Source organism: Limulus polyphemus, unplaced genomic scaffold (assembly GCF_000517525.1).
Source record: "Limulus polyphemus unplaced genomic scaffold, Limulus_polyphemus-2.1.2 Scaffold2884, whole genome shotgun sequence".
In the NCBI taxonomy this organism is placed as follows: domain Eukaryota; kingdom Metazoa; phylum Arthropoda; class Merostomata; order Xiphosura; family Limulidae; genus Limulus; species Limulus polyphemus.
In genome coordinates this window covers 116673-133472 of record NW_013668494.1, presented here as the reverse complement: position 1 = coordinate 133472, position 16800 = coordinate 116673, and the positions used below count along the sequence as shown (strand labels likewise).

At 32.2% G+C, this 16800-nt stretch overlaps 1 protein-coding gene across 1 annotated transcript in view; it reads left to right on the top strand.

The window, feature by feature from the left end:
- LOC106468131 (mast/stem cell growth factor receptor kita-like) overlaps positions 1–16800 on the top strand; it is an 86501-nt gene that overhangs the window by 17244 nt on the left and 52457 nt on the right. Inside the window, exons 4-5 of the mRNA XM_013928543.2 lie at positions 12220–12424; positions 14729–15016. Of these exons, the coding sequence (XP_013783997.1) occupies positions 12220–12424; positions 14729–15016 (493 nt within the window). The remainder of the gene's footprint in view (positions 1–12219; positions 12425–14728; positions 15017–16800) is intronic.

Here is a 16800-nt window from a genome sequence, read left to right as displayed (position 1 = left end):
TAATACTTCTGACTGCAGTTCAATTACTCACTATCTTCACACATACATTACATTACCTTCCCGCGTCACGTTTTCCCCCTCTTATATATAGACCAGCCTACCCTATCTAGTAAATACTAGAGCATTCGCCAAAGTACATGATAGTTCTAGAAACGTTGCGTCACAGTAGTCATGTGACTCGCTGACGCAACAGTAACATAGTCGCTAGAAGAATGAAATATTAGTGTTTTGTAGTTTCTCCTTGCATCTTTAAGACCAGTGGTTAGGGAGGCTTAGTGAGGTTAGTCTCAGCGGAGGATCACCATGTGTGTGTGTGTTTTCTTTGTAGTTAAGCACAAAGCTACACAATGGGCTATCTGTAATCTGCCAGGAGGATGCCTAATGATTACATAACTATTACGCAATATGCAAATTATGGTGACACCCGAAAGTTACATAAATATTATGCAATATGTTGACACCTTAGGATTATGTACTATATACAACTGAGGGTTACATAACTGTTATATACTAGATACCAGAGGAAGAAGTGAGACTAGAAGGCGCATTGCTTGGGCCACGAAGTGGCGCCTGAGGGCGCGTTTATAATGACAGCGCAGAGAGTTTGCGAGCGAATCATCAGAGGGCGATGTAGATCAAAGTGTAATCAACTTTATAGTGACAATCAAAGTTTTGAAATTAATATTTTATCTAATTTACATAACATTGTTTTCACAATTATCACAGTTACAGGTTTACTTTTAAATAAAACAATCTTCTATTTTAATCTTATCAACTTTATTGATTTTGCTTATATGTTGCGTGCATTTTACAAAGGCGGATGATGTTTCTATAGACAGATAGGACTGCATACGGATTTCATCTTGTCTCAACTTATGTTTATAGTTTTTGAAGTGTGTATTTTGTGTGTTTTATAAAGGCAGTTGGTGTTACTAGGTGGACTGTGTTACTCAGGTACTATAGGCAGGTGGTCTTATTAAATATCGTGCTGCTAGGGTGGAACACTTATCGCTAATTCATTTCTATAACTAGTATATTGTATAACATTGATTCATCTTGAAAAGGATGCTTATTTAAATTTCATATTTAGCTTTATAAGTAGATTTGTTTTACTAAAGTTTAAAGGATCTATGTAAATCTTTAACTGTTACTATTCTTGCTTTTTTGTAGACATTTTCACAAATTTTGTCTAGAACTTGTTTCTATTGCTGACTGAGATTTTATACAGAAAACTTTGTGGTTTTAGAGTTCAACTTACAAATGAACTTTCTTTAGGCATAAATCAAAAGTCTGCAATAATTATCTTGCACAGATTTCTAACTCACATTAATACTGTTGCGTCAGCGAGGTCACGTGAATAGTATCACGCCACTCCTTCTTTCGAACCTTCGTGAATTATCGGGAGATTACTAGATTCAGGGTAGTCTGGTATATATAAGATGGTCACAACGTGACGGGAACAGAGAGTAATGAGTAATTGAACTGCAGTCAGAGAGTATTGTTGAAGTTGAACACGTGAGAAGTTCGTTGAGAGTTATAGTGTTTGTTTCAGAGCGACTGTTGAAATTAAGTGTATCGTAAAGTTGTATTCAGAAAGAATAAACCAGCTTTATTTAAGAAAGGACTTGTGTCGCTAAAGTTTCGTCGAAACGAAGTTACTGAAAATTAACTATCGAACGGAGACGTAACAATACCATCTAAGAGGCCCACCTCAAATAGTGTGGATAAACATTGATAGTTAGGAAATATAAAGGGCAGGGAAGGTTGTAACATTGCTGGTGCGTCCCAGATCATGGAAAGTATAAAAAGGTTGACCCTTGTGCTTACCTAATGCTAAAACAAGTAATGCTTTTGTTTCTATAAAACTGACAAACAAACCAGCAATTGTAACATATATTCTGTTATGATAGACAGTAAATATGTTGGATTTATAAAACATAAAAGAATAATCAAGTGATTTATAACTATAGGTCCTTTAATGGTAATGATTGCCAACTCTTTTTTGGTTATAAACTATGTTCATTTGTGAAATTAAAATTTGTATTTGATGCTTTGGTGAACAAATAAAATTAAATGTTACAGTGTACATAAAGTGAAGTTTGAAAGATATGGAACTAAAATTTCTGGTTTGTCTGTCAGTTTTATAGAAATGAAAATATTACTTTTTTTAGCCTTAGACAAATACAAGCGTCAAGCTTTATAAATTTGCCAACAGCTGGGATGCATCAGCAACGTGATGACTTCTCCTGCCCTTTGTATTTATTAACTATCAAACTTTATCAATGCCATTTGATTTGGATCTCTTAGACAGTATTGCATGAGTTAGAAATCTGTGTAAGATAATTGGCCCAGACGTTTTGATTTATGCATAAAGAAAGTTCATTTATAAGTTGCACTCTAAAATCATAAAGTTTTATGCATAAAGTTTCAGTCACCAAGAAAAATCTCGAAAATATTTGTCAAAACGTCTATAGAAAGGTAAGAATTGTAATAGTTAAATATTTGCATAGATCTTTTAAACAATAGTGAAACGAATCAACTTATAAAGGTAAAAATGAGATTTAGATAAGCATCCTTTTCAGGAATAGATGTTATGCAATATACTTGCAATAGAAATGAATTACTGATAAGTGTTCCACCCTAGTAGAACTATACTTAGTTAGACCACCTGCCTATAGTACCTTAATAGCACAATCTGCCTAGTAGCACCAACCACATCTCTACAACACACACAATACGCCTTGTAACAGCATCTGCCTATAGTAACACTGTCTACCTATAAAAACACCATCAACCTTTGTAATACAACTAGATTTATAAATGAAAACTACAATAAAATGAAATATTTTATCAAGAACACTTTTATTATTATGCAAAACTAATACAAAAAAGTAATATATTTACATTTTTAAAATATGTAATTGAATCTAGACATTGATGAAGTAATTACAAATTGAGACACCCTAATATGAGTATTTTGAACTATCTACAAACAAAGAAAGAAAAAATATTCACCAAATTTTGAGGCAGTTTCCACGCTAATTTATACCTTCCTTCACATTGAATTTCAAGTGTTGAGTTGGATGGCACATCAATATATGCAGACGGAAAATTCAAAATTGGAGGGTGGAAAAACTTAACGCCTTCTGAACCTACATAATAATACTAGTATAATCAGATAGGGTTTTGGTTAAATAATACATATTTTGAAGTTAGTGGATTTACCTACTATAAACTCATGCAAGTGGCTATGCAAAAATGCTTTAAATACTTAATTTCAAAAGCTAATATTTAGTTCAAAATAACATTATTTCACCCAAATATATTTGATACGTGCAAATTTTCACATTCAAACTATATTAAATCAATTAAGTTTTTGTATCAGTTTGCTGTGGTAAAAACATTAACTTTCATTATATTATATGAAAATACATTTCTTTTTATAGAAAGCACAGCACTTTTTGAAAGAATGCTTTTTTTATCATCATGAAATTGTGAAATTGAGTGGATGAGAAACAAATGTTTGTTTGAGCTATGTTAAGAGTTACTAAGTTAAGGAGTAATAAGAAATATTGATTCTCTGGTTGAAAATGGCTATTGAACAGAAAATATAATATAAAAAAGGTGTCATCTCGATGTTTCAGTATTAAAACACGAATCTCATGAAAAATAGAAACTTCAATTTAAAGTTAAAATAGCCGAAGGTCTCAGTACTTAGAGAGCTATCCTGTGACCAAAGAGTGGAAGTCGCTATGTGAGGGGAGGTCAGAGGATAACTGTCACGTAATATGGAAATTATTCCAACATCTGAAGGTTACATAACTGTTATATAATAGACACCAGAGGGCGGTGACATTATAGTACAACGAAGTGGCACTAGAGGGCACGTTGCTAGGGCCACGAAGTAGCATCAGATGGCACTCTAGTATCATGACGAACGCCCAGATAGTTCGTGAGCGAACCACCAGAGGGTGATGTAGATCAATGCTATAGTAATAATCAAAGTTTTAAAATTAATATTTAATCCAATTTACACAACATTGTTTTCACAATTATCACAATTACAGTTTTACTTCATAAGTAAAACAATCTGCTGTTCTAATCACATCAACCTTATAGTTTTTGCTTATATATTGCATACGTTTTACAAAGGTGGATGGAGTTTCTACAGGTGGATAAGACAGCATACGGATTTCAACTTGTCTCAACATATTTTTATAGATTTTTATATATTTATTTGTATTACGTGTTTTACAGAGGTGGGTGGTGTTTTTATAGGCAGACAATATTACTATACCTCTGAAGGACTGCATACAGATTTCAACTTGTCTCAACTTACGTATCTAGTTTTAATTTATACATTTAATTGTATTACATGTGTTTTAGAAAGGCAGATGATGTTATTAGGTAGAAATTGTTAAGTTCTATGGGCAGATGGTATTACTTCGAAAAGTGTGCTACTAAGGCTAGTGGAACTACAGTGGATGGTGTTTCTATAAACAGATAATTCAAAGGCTGATTACCTTTTTATTAACTGCTACTGCAATCTTTAAAAATTATAGATATATATTTTTAGATAATATATATATTAATTTCATTTAAGTTATTGTTTTTCTTTTCTTGTTAGATAAACTATTTTTCTGATGTGTTGATTACTACTTTCATAAAATTGTTATTTGAGAAACTTTTTTATCTTTCTCTGGAGTAAAATTGAAAGCACTGAACTTATATATACACATCTATATAGTAATAATTGCTTGTGTAGTCTTGAACAACATAAAACTATTTCGTATGTTTAATTAAAGATAAGTAACAGAATGCAACTATTTTGTTTTAATATGTTTGTGGTATTCCCAGGTTCATTGACTTCTCGTTGCTAATTAGGCAAGAATCACAGAAAAACAAAAAGCTCTCCAAAATATTAATTGTGGGAAACAATTTTAGCTTTCTTAACCTCAACTGAGTTTGATGCAAAGAAAGAGATTTGACACAGAGTAAACAGTGTGAAACAGTCATTAATTCAACACAAACACAATCAAAGCTGAAAAGATAGATGTATTCATGTGGCGTCTTTCCTGGAGAAATACCTGCATGGTATGTAAATCTACATATATCTCCATTTTCAAAACCATCCTATCCAAGACTAAGAAAACATGAATTTATTTAATAATAACAACAATACCGTTATTCTTAGGAAGAAGGTGCTACTCACATAACTGACAGTGACTCTTACTTCACAATATATATTGTTATATCCTTGGGGCATCACCTTACTTGCCAACGTGAAAGATCACTATCGATTTCTATGCAGTATGCTCAATGTTACAGCAATCCTTCCCACAATAAAGTTCAGATAACACTCGAGCTAAAAGGCCTAAATCCGTGAGTAATTTCCTTGACTGACTTTTCTTATTAGGACTAAATATTCAATGATGTGCAGAAAAAGTTGGAAAAATATCTATATATTAACTAAAGGGGGTAGGAAACATGTGGTATGCATGAATGCAACATTTTTCCTCTTCAATTTATCTTCAGGCCAACGTGACTATATTGAATTTTAAAATGTAAAAATCAATTAAACTAGAGGGACGCTCAGTAGAATGCATACCTTCACCATGCAGCGTTGATCATATTCGGCTCTAAAAAAATACGAAAATATTATAGACTTACGTAGCAAACATTGTGTGAAAAATCAGCCTCCATGTTAACAGATAGGGATTTGATTTTTCGTGACCATGCCGTGACCTTGACCCTCTAAAAACTAATCACTTCTAAATTGGATCATAGTCCAAATGTATACCAGCTTTTGTTTACAGCCGTTACAGCAATCCTTCCCACAATAAAGTTCAGATAACACTCGAGCTAAAAGGCCTAAATCCGTGAGTAATTTCCTTGACTAACTTTTCTTATTAGGACTAAATATTCAATGATGTGCCGGAGGTAAATATATCATTTATCGGTTAAGAAATTGGGGACTCTCACCCTTTAAAAAAATACCTTCACTACAACACCTACATTTGAACAGGAAACACAACTTTACAAATCAATGATACTCAAAAGCAAACTAAAGCATAAAATAGAAACTAAATAGAGTGCACCAACATCACTCAAACATAAAATACAAGTCATAATATCAAACTTGAAACAACACAATAGGGAAACAAAATATGTGGGAAAAAAACAGAATTGAAACACCTTTTACAAAAAACACAATGCCGTTACAATACCTAAAAATATCGAAAAAGGTGAACAAAAACAAAATCCTTTATAAAATAAAAATATACAATACCCTCAAAACACAAAACAAAACTCTTTATAAGACGTTTTAAAATATTATATACAAACTTATAAAAACAGTTAGATGAAACTCCTTAAAAACAAAAATATACATATATAAAAAAACTCAATGATGATGATATATATAAAACAGAATGATTACCACATATTACAATGGAAATAATATGAATGATAATACAAGAAAATCTAATCAAGTAAATAAGTTAAATCAGGAATTAAAATACACATATATTTAGATAAGTTGCTTAGAAAACAGGAACCTTTTACCTACTTAAGCCCAATGGCTGGACGATCTATTTCCTGGATATAAAGTACCCAGGCGTCTGTCCACATGGCTGCTTGCTCCTGACAGTGCCACTTTATAGCCTGTATTTGCTGAAAAATGGTATGATCTTTTATTTCAGTTGCAGGATGGTAGGTGGGTTCTCTAACTGTTGGATCTGAGTCCTGGACCATTTTGTGGCAGCATAACAGCAATCAATGTTTTCACTACCATTCTGATGCCTTGAATCATTGTGATCTCCTCTTCCAATGGCTGGTGCCCTTAGGGATGTAGGTGTTGGTAAACCTTCCCAGCACTTGGAAGATCTTTCTAAAGCCTTCAGAACTGGGAAGGTTTTCATTGGCCAAACTACATGATAGTCTCAACGTAAGTGTAGACACATTGTTTGTAAGTTATGCTTCTTAATGGAACAACCCCATGTGGCATGCTTGTTGATTTTTTCTTGACTTCCTGATGTCGCTGGTACTTCGAACTTAGTGGCTGTTGGGACGACATGTAGTGTCATCATCGTTTGCTGAATTGTGGGCAAGCTGGGTTCTAGCTAATGTTTGGTTGCCAAAGATGGTAAAGGAGTTACTTCTTACCTCAGGATGTACACTTGTGGTATATCCAGGTAAACTGAATAAACCTTAGGGTGGTAGGTAGGTTTAGATAATATCAGAAGATTTGGTTAAGATACACAAATTGAAACACGAAGTGAACAACTTTATTATAACAGACATAGACACAATACAATATGTGTGTGTGTGTGTGTACTTGCTTTTCTAAATTCAACCATTTAAGTTGAATCCATGTACCAAACTAACTAAATACAACATTTCTTATTTTCATAAGAAACAAAACCTCTAGGTATCACTTGATCTACCATTGAAGGACACCACTGCTGGCAAAATCCTTGCACGACATGCAATATTGTAGCAATATAAAACAGATATTATGTACTAGAGAACAACAAAGGAACAAAAGCAACTAAAATGAAATTCACTTAGCAGCTTTCTTGACCATGTGTTATGTGAAACTTACATATATACAGAAAAAATGATAAATTTAAAATAAATACTATAATATTACAAGAAGATACAAATGCATGGTATATTTACATATCACACTTTTCTCTCTTCTCTACTTCAGACTTGTCCTCTAACTTACAATTGATTCTAACTTTAAAACCAGTAAAACTGACTTTTTCTCTACCCTGAAAACAAACATCACAACACTTGAACAAAAAAAAATGTGATTAATCACAGTTTCACCATAAAAATATCTTTTAACAGTTAATAAATTGCATAGTCAAAAACGCTTTAACTAGATTTCAAGCCTAATTTAATACATAATGAAATAATAATAAAGCAATCTTAATAAAAAAGAAAACACCTTGATGATATATTAACACGAAAATGAAACATTTTTAAACTGCCCCATCCCTCATCTTAGCAGTAAGACTATAGGCTTATAATGTTAAATATTGAGTTTCCATTATTCTAATAGTCACAGCACAGTCACAGTGAAGCTTTCCATTTAACAACAAACAAACAAAGCTTTTAAACAGTGAAATGATATATATATACTTAGAAAACCCTTTAACAAAGATTGTAAGTACACACGTATGTATAAAAAGTTTAACATAGAAAACTACATACTAAAATGATCTTTTAAGAATGATTATCAACTACTTTAGAAAGAGATTGTCTAACACGTTATACAGACAGATAAAATAAATCAAAATGAAAACCGTTTAACATGAATAGAGATTACTAAACACACCCTTTAATAAACAAATCATAACTTCAATATTATGCAAAATACCGTTACATAAATGGCATATTTCACATAAGATACGAAATACACCCTTCACAGTTACATAAAAGGAATAATACATAATAACGCTTTCAGTGCAAAATAAAAATAAACTAACCCCTCAAAAGACAATCACATAGAATATAATGTGTTTTATTAAATCAAAAACATGCATAAAATGAAACCCTTTATATGATTAAGCAAAACATAATCAAAACAAACACTTCTTCCACTGAAGTTTGGTTGTTAGGTAAAGTTCTTGGTTCCTAGTGGAAAGGAATGGGGAAAGGAAAGGACTGCAACACTGGTTCTTACACACATGAGCTGACTCTTAAGTCTGGCCATTAGAATCCACAAATATTTAAGTTGTCTTTATCTTAGGAACATTTTTACAGTTACAAGTTTAATACCAGCTTTGGTGCAATTTACAAAGTTTTTATTATATGGGCGTTACCTTCCATTTCCCCAAGTACAATTACGGTCTGTAATGAAACAATGTTTAGAAAATGTTTAAAAAACTGTGTCTTTTACTAAACATTTCAATCTCTATTATTAAAAATGTCATATCCATATAAAACAGTGGGTACACCAAATTTACATTTGTTATGATATTTAAGCTACTGTATATAAATTTCATATACTTCTGTACTTTTACCCATTCGTAAACATTTTGATTTGATCTTGTGGATATATCAAGCACTACTATTACTGAAAATCATAGGTACAACTGTTACCCACAAACATAGTGTGAGTTTCTCTGTTACTTTTATCCTTCCATAAAAATTCATTTTATGCCAAATATTTCAATGTAAAAATTATAACACTCTTACATAAGAATTAATTAAAATATGAATTTATATTGTATCTTCAAATAATGTCTTGTAGGTCAGTAATCACAGTTAACCTCATATCACAAGGTCTTAGCATCCGGATCAAGTTCTTTCTTTCCATTAATATATTGATAAATAGTAGTGTTCATTATATATTTTATCCATTCATGTTATACATCACTCACAAATGATTTCATGTAATGTTTGTACATCTGTGTAGGACCACACGCATGTATTTACTTATACACATATATCTTCACTATAGATTGTGACACACTAATAGCTTACAGTAGACTGCCTTGGGCTCCTTATTAAATTATTCCTCAACCATCTTGGGTTACTTTTGTGAAGATATTTCTTGGTAGCTTGGTCTAATAGTTAGGAGTCAAACTACTCTACACAAGTTTGTCTTTTTCAGGCATCACAAAATAAGTAATAACTAAAAGAATTCTGCAAACTGAGATTTTTAGCTAAAAGTCTTGAAAAGTAGTATTAATATTTGTGTTGTTACTATAGTATATATCAATATGCACTCAGCCAAAACAGAATTCCTCATTGCATATGGAGAATGTATACACCTTTCAGGTGCACTGAAAAATGCCTAGTAAGTACCTTGTGGTATTTTGTGTAGACCTCTCACCACTCAGCTAAGATAAGTGATTCTCTTAAAACATCTATAATGTTTTTGCCTCAGAAAAATCACTTATTAGCTCGGAAAGCAAGGGTCACCAAGCCTTTTCAACTGAGTTTTCAAACTTCTAACTATAATCTTCAGTAGTGTAAACTGTTGATGCACTAGGTATTAAACCTATTAGCACCAGTTCTCCTCAATTGTGTTAACTGAGCAGCTATTATCCAATACCATATGGTTATCTCTTATAATAAAACTCTTCTTCATAACTCAGAAAGGAAGGGTCACAACACCCTTTTGGTCCCATTAAGATTGTGATTAACAAACTGTCAACATGTTTTCATAATGTAATTCCTATATTTCATCATGAACTACCATCTAGAGCTTGGAAAGAAAGGAATGCCAACCATTATAGCTACCCAGCACATCTTTGCTGGGAACTCCCTCATCTGATTTATCTAGCACAGCCAGGTAAAATACTTTCAGGATCTTTCTCCTCTTCATCTGAGCTGAGATGATGTGTAACATTACTATAATCATCTTCTGATTCGACAGTCTCGACATCTGGTTCCTGGTCATGCCAGTGCACTAGAGGCTGGCCAGTAACGTATGGCCACAGTTTGACTATGTTCTCTAGAATTTTATTTACGCCACAAAATTTTTTTTCTTCTTATATTTCAATGGACTGGTCTATCAGGGCATGAAGTAAGGACCATTCCAACAGAACCAAGCTCCCTCCATGCCATTGATATGTACCAAACCCATATCCACTTTCTACAATGGAATTTATGTTCCTTAAATGTTTTCTTGTGACGTCTCTTCTGCAGCAAAGCAGCCTTCCCTAACTGTTCACATGCAATAACATGTATATTTACCAATGCAGAACTTAGCTACTCGACATATTCTTGTGAACACCACAGAAAATCTACTCTAGGAAAGGACTGTACATAAATCACATCCACAGGGAGCAAAACTTCTCGAACAAACACGAACATTTTTTCTTTGTTTTTAAACACAAATATACACAATGGGTTACCTATTCTCTGTCGACCATGGGTATAAAAACCCGACTTTTAGCATTATAAGCCCCCAGTTCTTACTGCTGAACCACCAGGAGGTAATAGCTTGAAATCAAAACATTTGATAATTGCATGTGCATACCAGCAAATTTAAACAGAAATTGTTATCTTACAGAATCTAACAGTTTAGAAAAAGAAACTTATAAAATTGTTTATGATCATTTACAAATGCCTTAATGTTACCAATTAATCTATGTTTGATGTACTTGATTTTAGAAATGCAAAACTTTTTAAGTAGAAAAACGAAATAATACTACTGTTTATTTGGAAAGTGACATAAACATATCATTTTTAAGTATATTCACATTCCATATTGTATTTTTAGCGAGAAAATTGCAACAACAGGTATTTCCAAGAAACCTTAATTTATCAGGCTTTGTTCATTCTTCAGTGGAATATCGACATGTCAGCTAGGGAACATAAAGCATCTACAAAAAAAGATGTGGATGAAAGAAAGTTGATGTTGTCGTTTTCTTTGTGGTATGCTATACAATTGGCTGTCTGCATTCTATTCACTGCGGGAAATCGAACCCTGGAATTTAGGATCTAAAAAGTATTTGGTAAATTTAAGTCGTCCATTGGTCCCCTTTGAAAGAAAAGACTTGATTGTGATGTTTTTTATTTGTAAATGTAATTCAATAGAATCTTAAAAAAACTAAATTGACAGCATAGACCATTACAAATTTATGATATAGAAGAGAAAAGATTTTGTCAAAAAAATAACTCGTTACTTAGCTTTCTAAGGATTGTAACTGTAATATTTTACATGACCTTACATTCTACTGTGTGTTAATCCAAGAATAAATCAAGCACACTGTTACTTGATCTTCACAAGAACTAGTTTTAAGAACCTAGGATATAGAAGGATTGAGGTATTGATTTGTAGTGGTCAAATGAAGGCAAGACTTGATATGAAGGCAAACAAATAAGTAAACACTTAATTGGCAAAGAAACTTCAGTTGTGAGTGTCTTTTACAAGCTGGAGAAGTATGATTCTAATTATAATTGTCATAAGACATGGTCAGTATAAACAGTGTTCCGACAACAACTATGTTTCCTGTATCCCAGTCGACCTAAAGAGCTCTTAATTGGGCGAAACGCGTCGTCGGCGATGGATATATGTCAAATATATATTGTGGTTGGAATACTATTATTATACACTCTTCTAATTCTTGAAAATCCCTAAGATATTGTTGTGTTTAAAATATATAATAGGTCTAATAATAATAAAACATTCGCAATACAAATGAATACATTTTAATATATCAACAATTAAAAACGTTTTTTTTTTTCAACTAACAGAATTTAAGGGCCGAAGAGGAGAAAGATTGTATAAACAAGTCCCAGTCATTTGATCTCGCCAGAGGCTTGAATCAGTATTTTAGCACATTAGTTATCAAAGAGATGGTATATACTGATACAGGAAAATATACATGCTATTATGAAGGTACAATTTCACCTGGAAATAGCAGAGAAAACAGTACTTCCTTATACGTGTTTGTGAATGGTAAGATTGTTTGTTTTTGTTTCTTTACAAAAGAAAATATTTGCGTAGCTCTATTCATTTTATTCTTTTGTATGATACAAAGGTTCTGAAACCCATAAAAGTGCATTAAATTCAAGTGTGCATGGCTGAGAAAGCCATTTTTTCATTTGAGACATTATGGGACGTATTTTGAAATCATCCCTTGTAGTTTTAAGCATTTTAAAGGGTTAGTGAGTGCCCTAACATAGGTAAGCGTCAAGTGCTAGGGGTCGTTGAATAAGTTCTTAATTGTATAATCAATTCAGTAGGTTTGGTCCATGGCTTTATTGATAACTTTGAGTGATTTTATTTTTAAGTAAAGTATTTTGACAAGACTTATAATTTAAATTATAGATATTCATTTTAAAGAGAAATGCCTTGAAAACTGTTATGGACCAATATATAAATACGGTCAGTTTTTGATTATGTTTAGTGTAACTTACAGTTACAGCAGATCACTTTAATTATTAGTTATAAGATTTGAGTAACTATTTGAAAAAATGCAGAAAAATAATTTACCATAATTACTTAAAACTGTTATAATAATGCTTCAATTCTCACATCAAATAATATTCTACTTTCTTGTAAATCAAATAATTTTCGTTTAATTTTCTTGAACAATACAAGTGCTTTTAATGCACCTTAAATATCTTAGTACTGATAAATACAGAGGGTTAATCAAATTTTGTTAAAGCAGTTTGCTAATACAGTAGCATGCTGCATAGATGAGTAAAGTCTCCAAATACGATATGTTTAGCACCATTATAGTTGGATTACAGCAAATTCACAATTGGATAAGGCTCATGTTCTAGAAGCATATGTTTCGGCCTTTTCTAAAGGAAATACGTTCTTAAAGTGATATTGTTACGAAATATAAAGCCAAAGAACGCATATTTCGAAAGAGGTTGCCTTCAGTGTTATCCACGATAACAGAAATATTTCCACAATATAGTTAAGAGGATAATAGTGAGTTCTAAAGCCACACAGCCAATTTGGATCAATATCCTCATATAAAAAATGAAGACAGTGGTTAAGCAAAAGAACCTTGTAACCCATAAGCTTTTTGTATTAAATTGGGCATGTCTTCTGGTACTGATAGCAATATAATAAAACTTGATGATGATGCAGACTTACTTCTAGACATGCCTCGAAATCAGTGCTGTTTTCTTGAGAAAGATATATCTAAAAAACTGGAGCTTCAGTGATCCCATTCAACGTAAAAACTTTCGAGTCCTCTGGTGTGGCTCCAATTGATTTTTGTGTTGATGGTTAACTTAAAAGTGGTAATAGAAGTTGATGTCCATGTACAGTGGAAAGTTTGTCAAAATGTATTGTTTCAGATTGGCATTGCTATTCGTCGCTGTGTTGTTAATCAATAATATTTTGTAAGCTATATTTTTCAAGTTTTGATTTAGATGTTTGCTAGAAGAAGATTATGACCATTATGATGATGTAATAATCTAGAAGTTTCGACTAATATCTAGATTAGTGCATTAGTAATAAATATGAATAATGAGTAATGAAGAAGCGTTCAGTGGTTAATAGTTCATTGAAGTATTCATAGTTGAGGAATCGAGTAGTTGTTGGTCGAGAAAAAAATTACTCGAATAAAATTATTCAGTAACAATTAATGTTTCTGTATGCTCATCAGTTAGTTAGTCAGCATTTTATATCAATCAAGGAATTTTGTGCTAATGATTACTGACGTATTAGTCAAAGTGAACGTGGCATGTAACGAACGTTATTGAAGAAATAGGTTAATTCGTTATCATTACATGGACTGGGCTCGGTATCATGTTTACCAAATAATCCAAACGAACTCTATTAGAGATAGAGTCCATTGCAACTATGTGTATTAAGACCATCAAATTGGGCATGATCTACAGTAGAAGAAGTATTTGTAATGGCAACATCAGACTTGGAATATTGTTCTTATTATATGTGATTAAATCTCAGTGTGATAAAGATGTTAGTATTTCTTATCAAGTGCCAAGAACTTATGAAGTTGATGGGTCTAATATTTCAACCTGTGTTATTGATTACATTTTGGTTTATGTATTTTTCACCACACAGTAAGAACTATGTGTATAAAGAATGTTTTTCATCTCTATATTATTAATATCAATATATGTGTGAAGAAAAGAAAAATTTATATTTTCTTGAGAATATGTTAATATGGTATTACTAGAATGAGATTTCTAAATCATATTTGTTAACTACGTTATTTGCAGTATTTGGATAATAATATATAATAATGTAATTTATTTCATTTTTTTTGTCTTTCAGACGACTCTCATATATTTTTGCCGCATGACCAAAATTATATTATGCTTGTTTCTCCACCTAAGCCTTTAAAACTTTCTTGTCTACCTACCAATTCTAAGGCAAATATTACCCTTGTAAAGATTGGTAATGGAGGTAATGAAATAATTCCAACTGGAGAGGAAGTTTATTTTGATCCAACCCAAGGATTTACTGTTAATCACCCAACTACTAATTATGATGGAAGTTTTGCCTGTTTTGGTCAACTAGGCAATTTCAATGAAAGCTTTCACTTACATCTTATATACATGCGTAAGTACAGATTTTTTTCAACCCTAAATTGTTATGTTAATTCTAAGCTTTCGTTCCGTTGTTTTCTATAATTTGTATATGTATGCATATAAGTCGTATTATCAGTTACACAGGTTTCCTGTTCATACAAGAGTAGTAAATGCAAGTACCAGAAAGTTCAACAGAAAATGTATCGCAGATTAAATCTGAAACTTAGACCATGATTGAAGTAAAATAAGAAAGAGACTGGACAAAATGTTTAAAAAAAATATATACAAAGTTTTTTTTTTTAAAATCAAAAGAATCAAAGGTAGACGAATACACTATACGATTAGTGAAGTCTTCTGGTCACAGAACTAAAGTACTGAATTATCTAGTGTGTTCTCCAGATACTCTGTGATAAATTGTCCATAAAGTACAATGACCAAGTAAAGATCTCAATATCATCATTTTTCACAATATGGCTTAATTACCAATGTCACTGCGGGTTAGCCCAAAAGCAAAACTGAGAGAATAAATCCTGGAGGTACAACAAGATTCGCCAGTGGTTAATAACACTGTCAACACGTATAAAGTGTTTTCCACTATGCATATCTGTGGAAATATTTCTCATAACAGAGCACATGTGGAACCAAATAAAAATAATCCAAGACATGTGTAACTAGAGAATCAAAAATTGCCAAGTTTAGTAGCCAATTCTACAGTGTTAATTAAATGTGTATTATTATAGTATAATAAGGAGTTTATCATATAACACTACAGTGCTGTGTAGATGTTTTAAGTAAACTTTAAATTTAAAAATGACATGGACGAATTTTTTTTAGGGCAGTAATAATATCACCATTGCTACATATAGTTAATGCGATTATGATATTTAGAGTTAGATGAGGGTTACATATAAGAAAATAGCACACAATTAGAATGTTTGACTAAGGTGTAGGCTTATGTCTAAGAGTCTTATATTATTCGAAATAGATTTCTTTGTAGTTAAGCACAAAGCTACATAAAGGGCTATCTGTACTCTGCCGACCACGGATATTGAAACCCGGTTTCTAGCGTTGTTATTCCACAGACATACTGCTGTGCCACTGGGGAGGGGGGGGGCACTAAAATAAGAAAATGTATTATAATATGCAGAGGAGATACTTGGTGGTCCTCTGGATTAGAAACAAATTAAAATTTAGATAGGTAATTAAATGACGATTTTATGTTTAGTCATTCATGGAGTCCGACTCAGCTCAAAGTCAGATCTTTATTCCATGATATAGTATTTAATTGATCTCCTGTTTTTTTATCCTATCTGGTTACTCTGAAGAAAATCGGTGAATCTAAAAATGCCACACTGACAAAACCCTTTGGCCATCTAATGTAGAACTATTAGTGTGTGTTTATTATATTCCAATAACTCAAGAAGCCAGTGTAGAAGATACAATTTGTATTCTGCTGCAGAAGAAGAACTGATGCAGGCCCAAAAGACTGAGATAAACAACCAACACTACCATATATTGTTTCAGTCATTATTTATATTATTACACTTTAACATTTGAATAGTTTTCTTTTATCTGCCTACTTTATGACATATATATATATATATATATATGGTCACTTTCACAATCTAGTTAACAGCTGCGAAAGCAGTCACTTAGTACGTAAAAAATCATTCATTCATAACATGGAAATTAATATTATGGTTGATAATACATCTATAAAAAGTTGATGATACGAGGCCTGTGAGAAAAGTATCCGACCTTTGGCCGGGGAATAAAAACTGGCATACCTGGAGCGTTAGAAACCTAATCACCCTC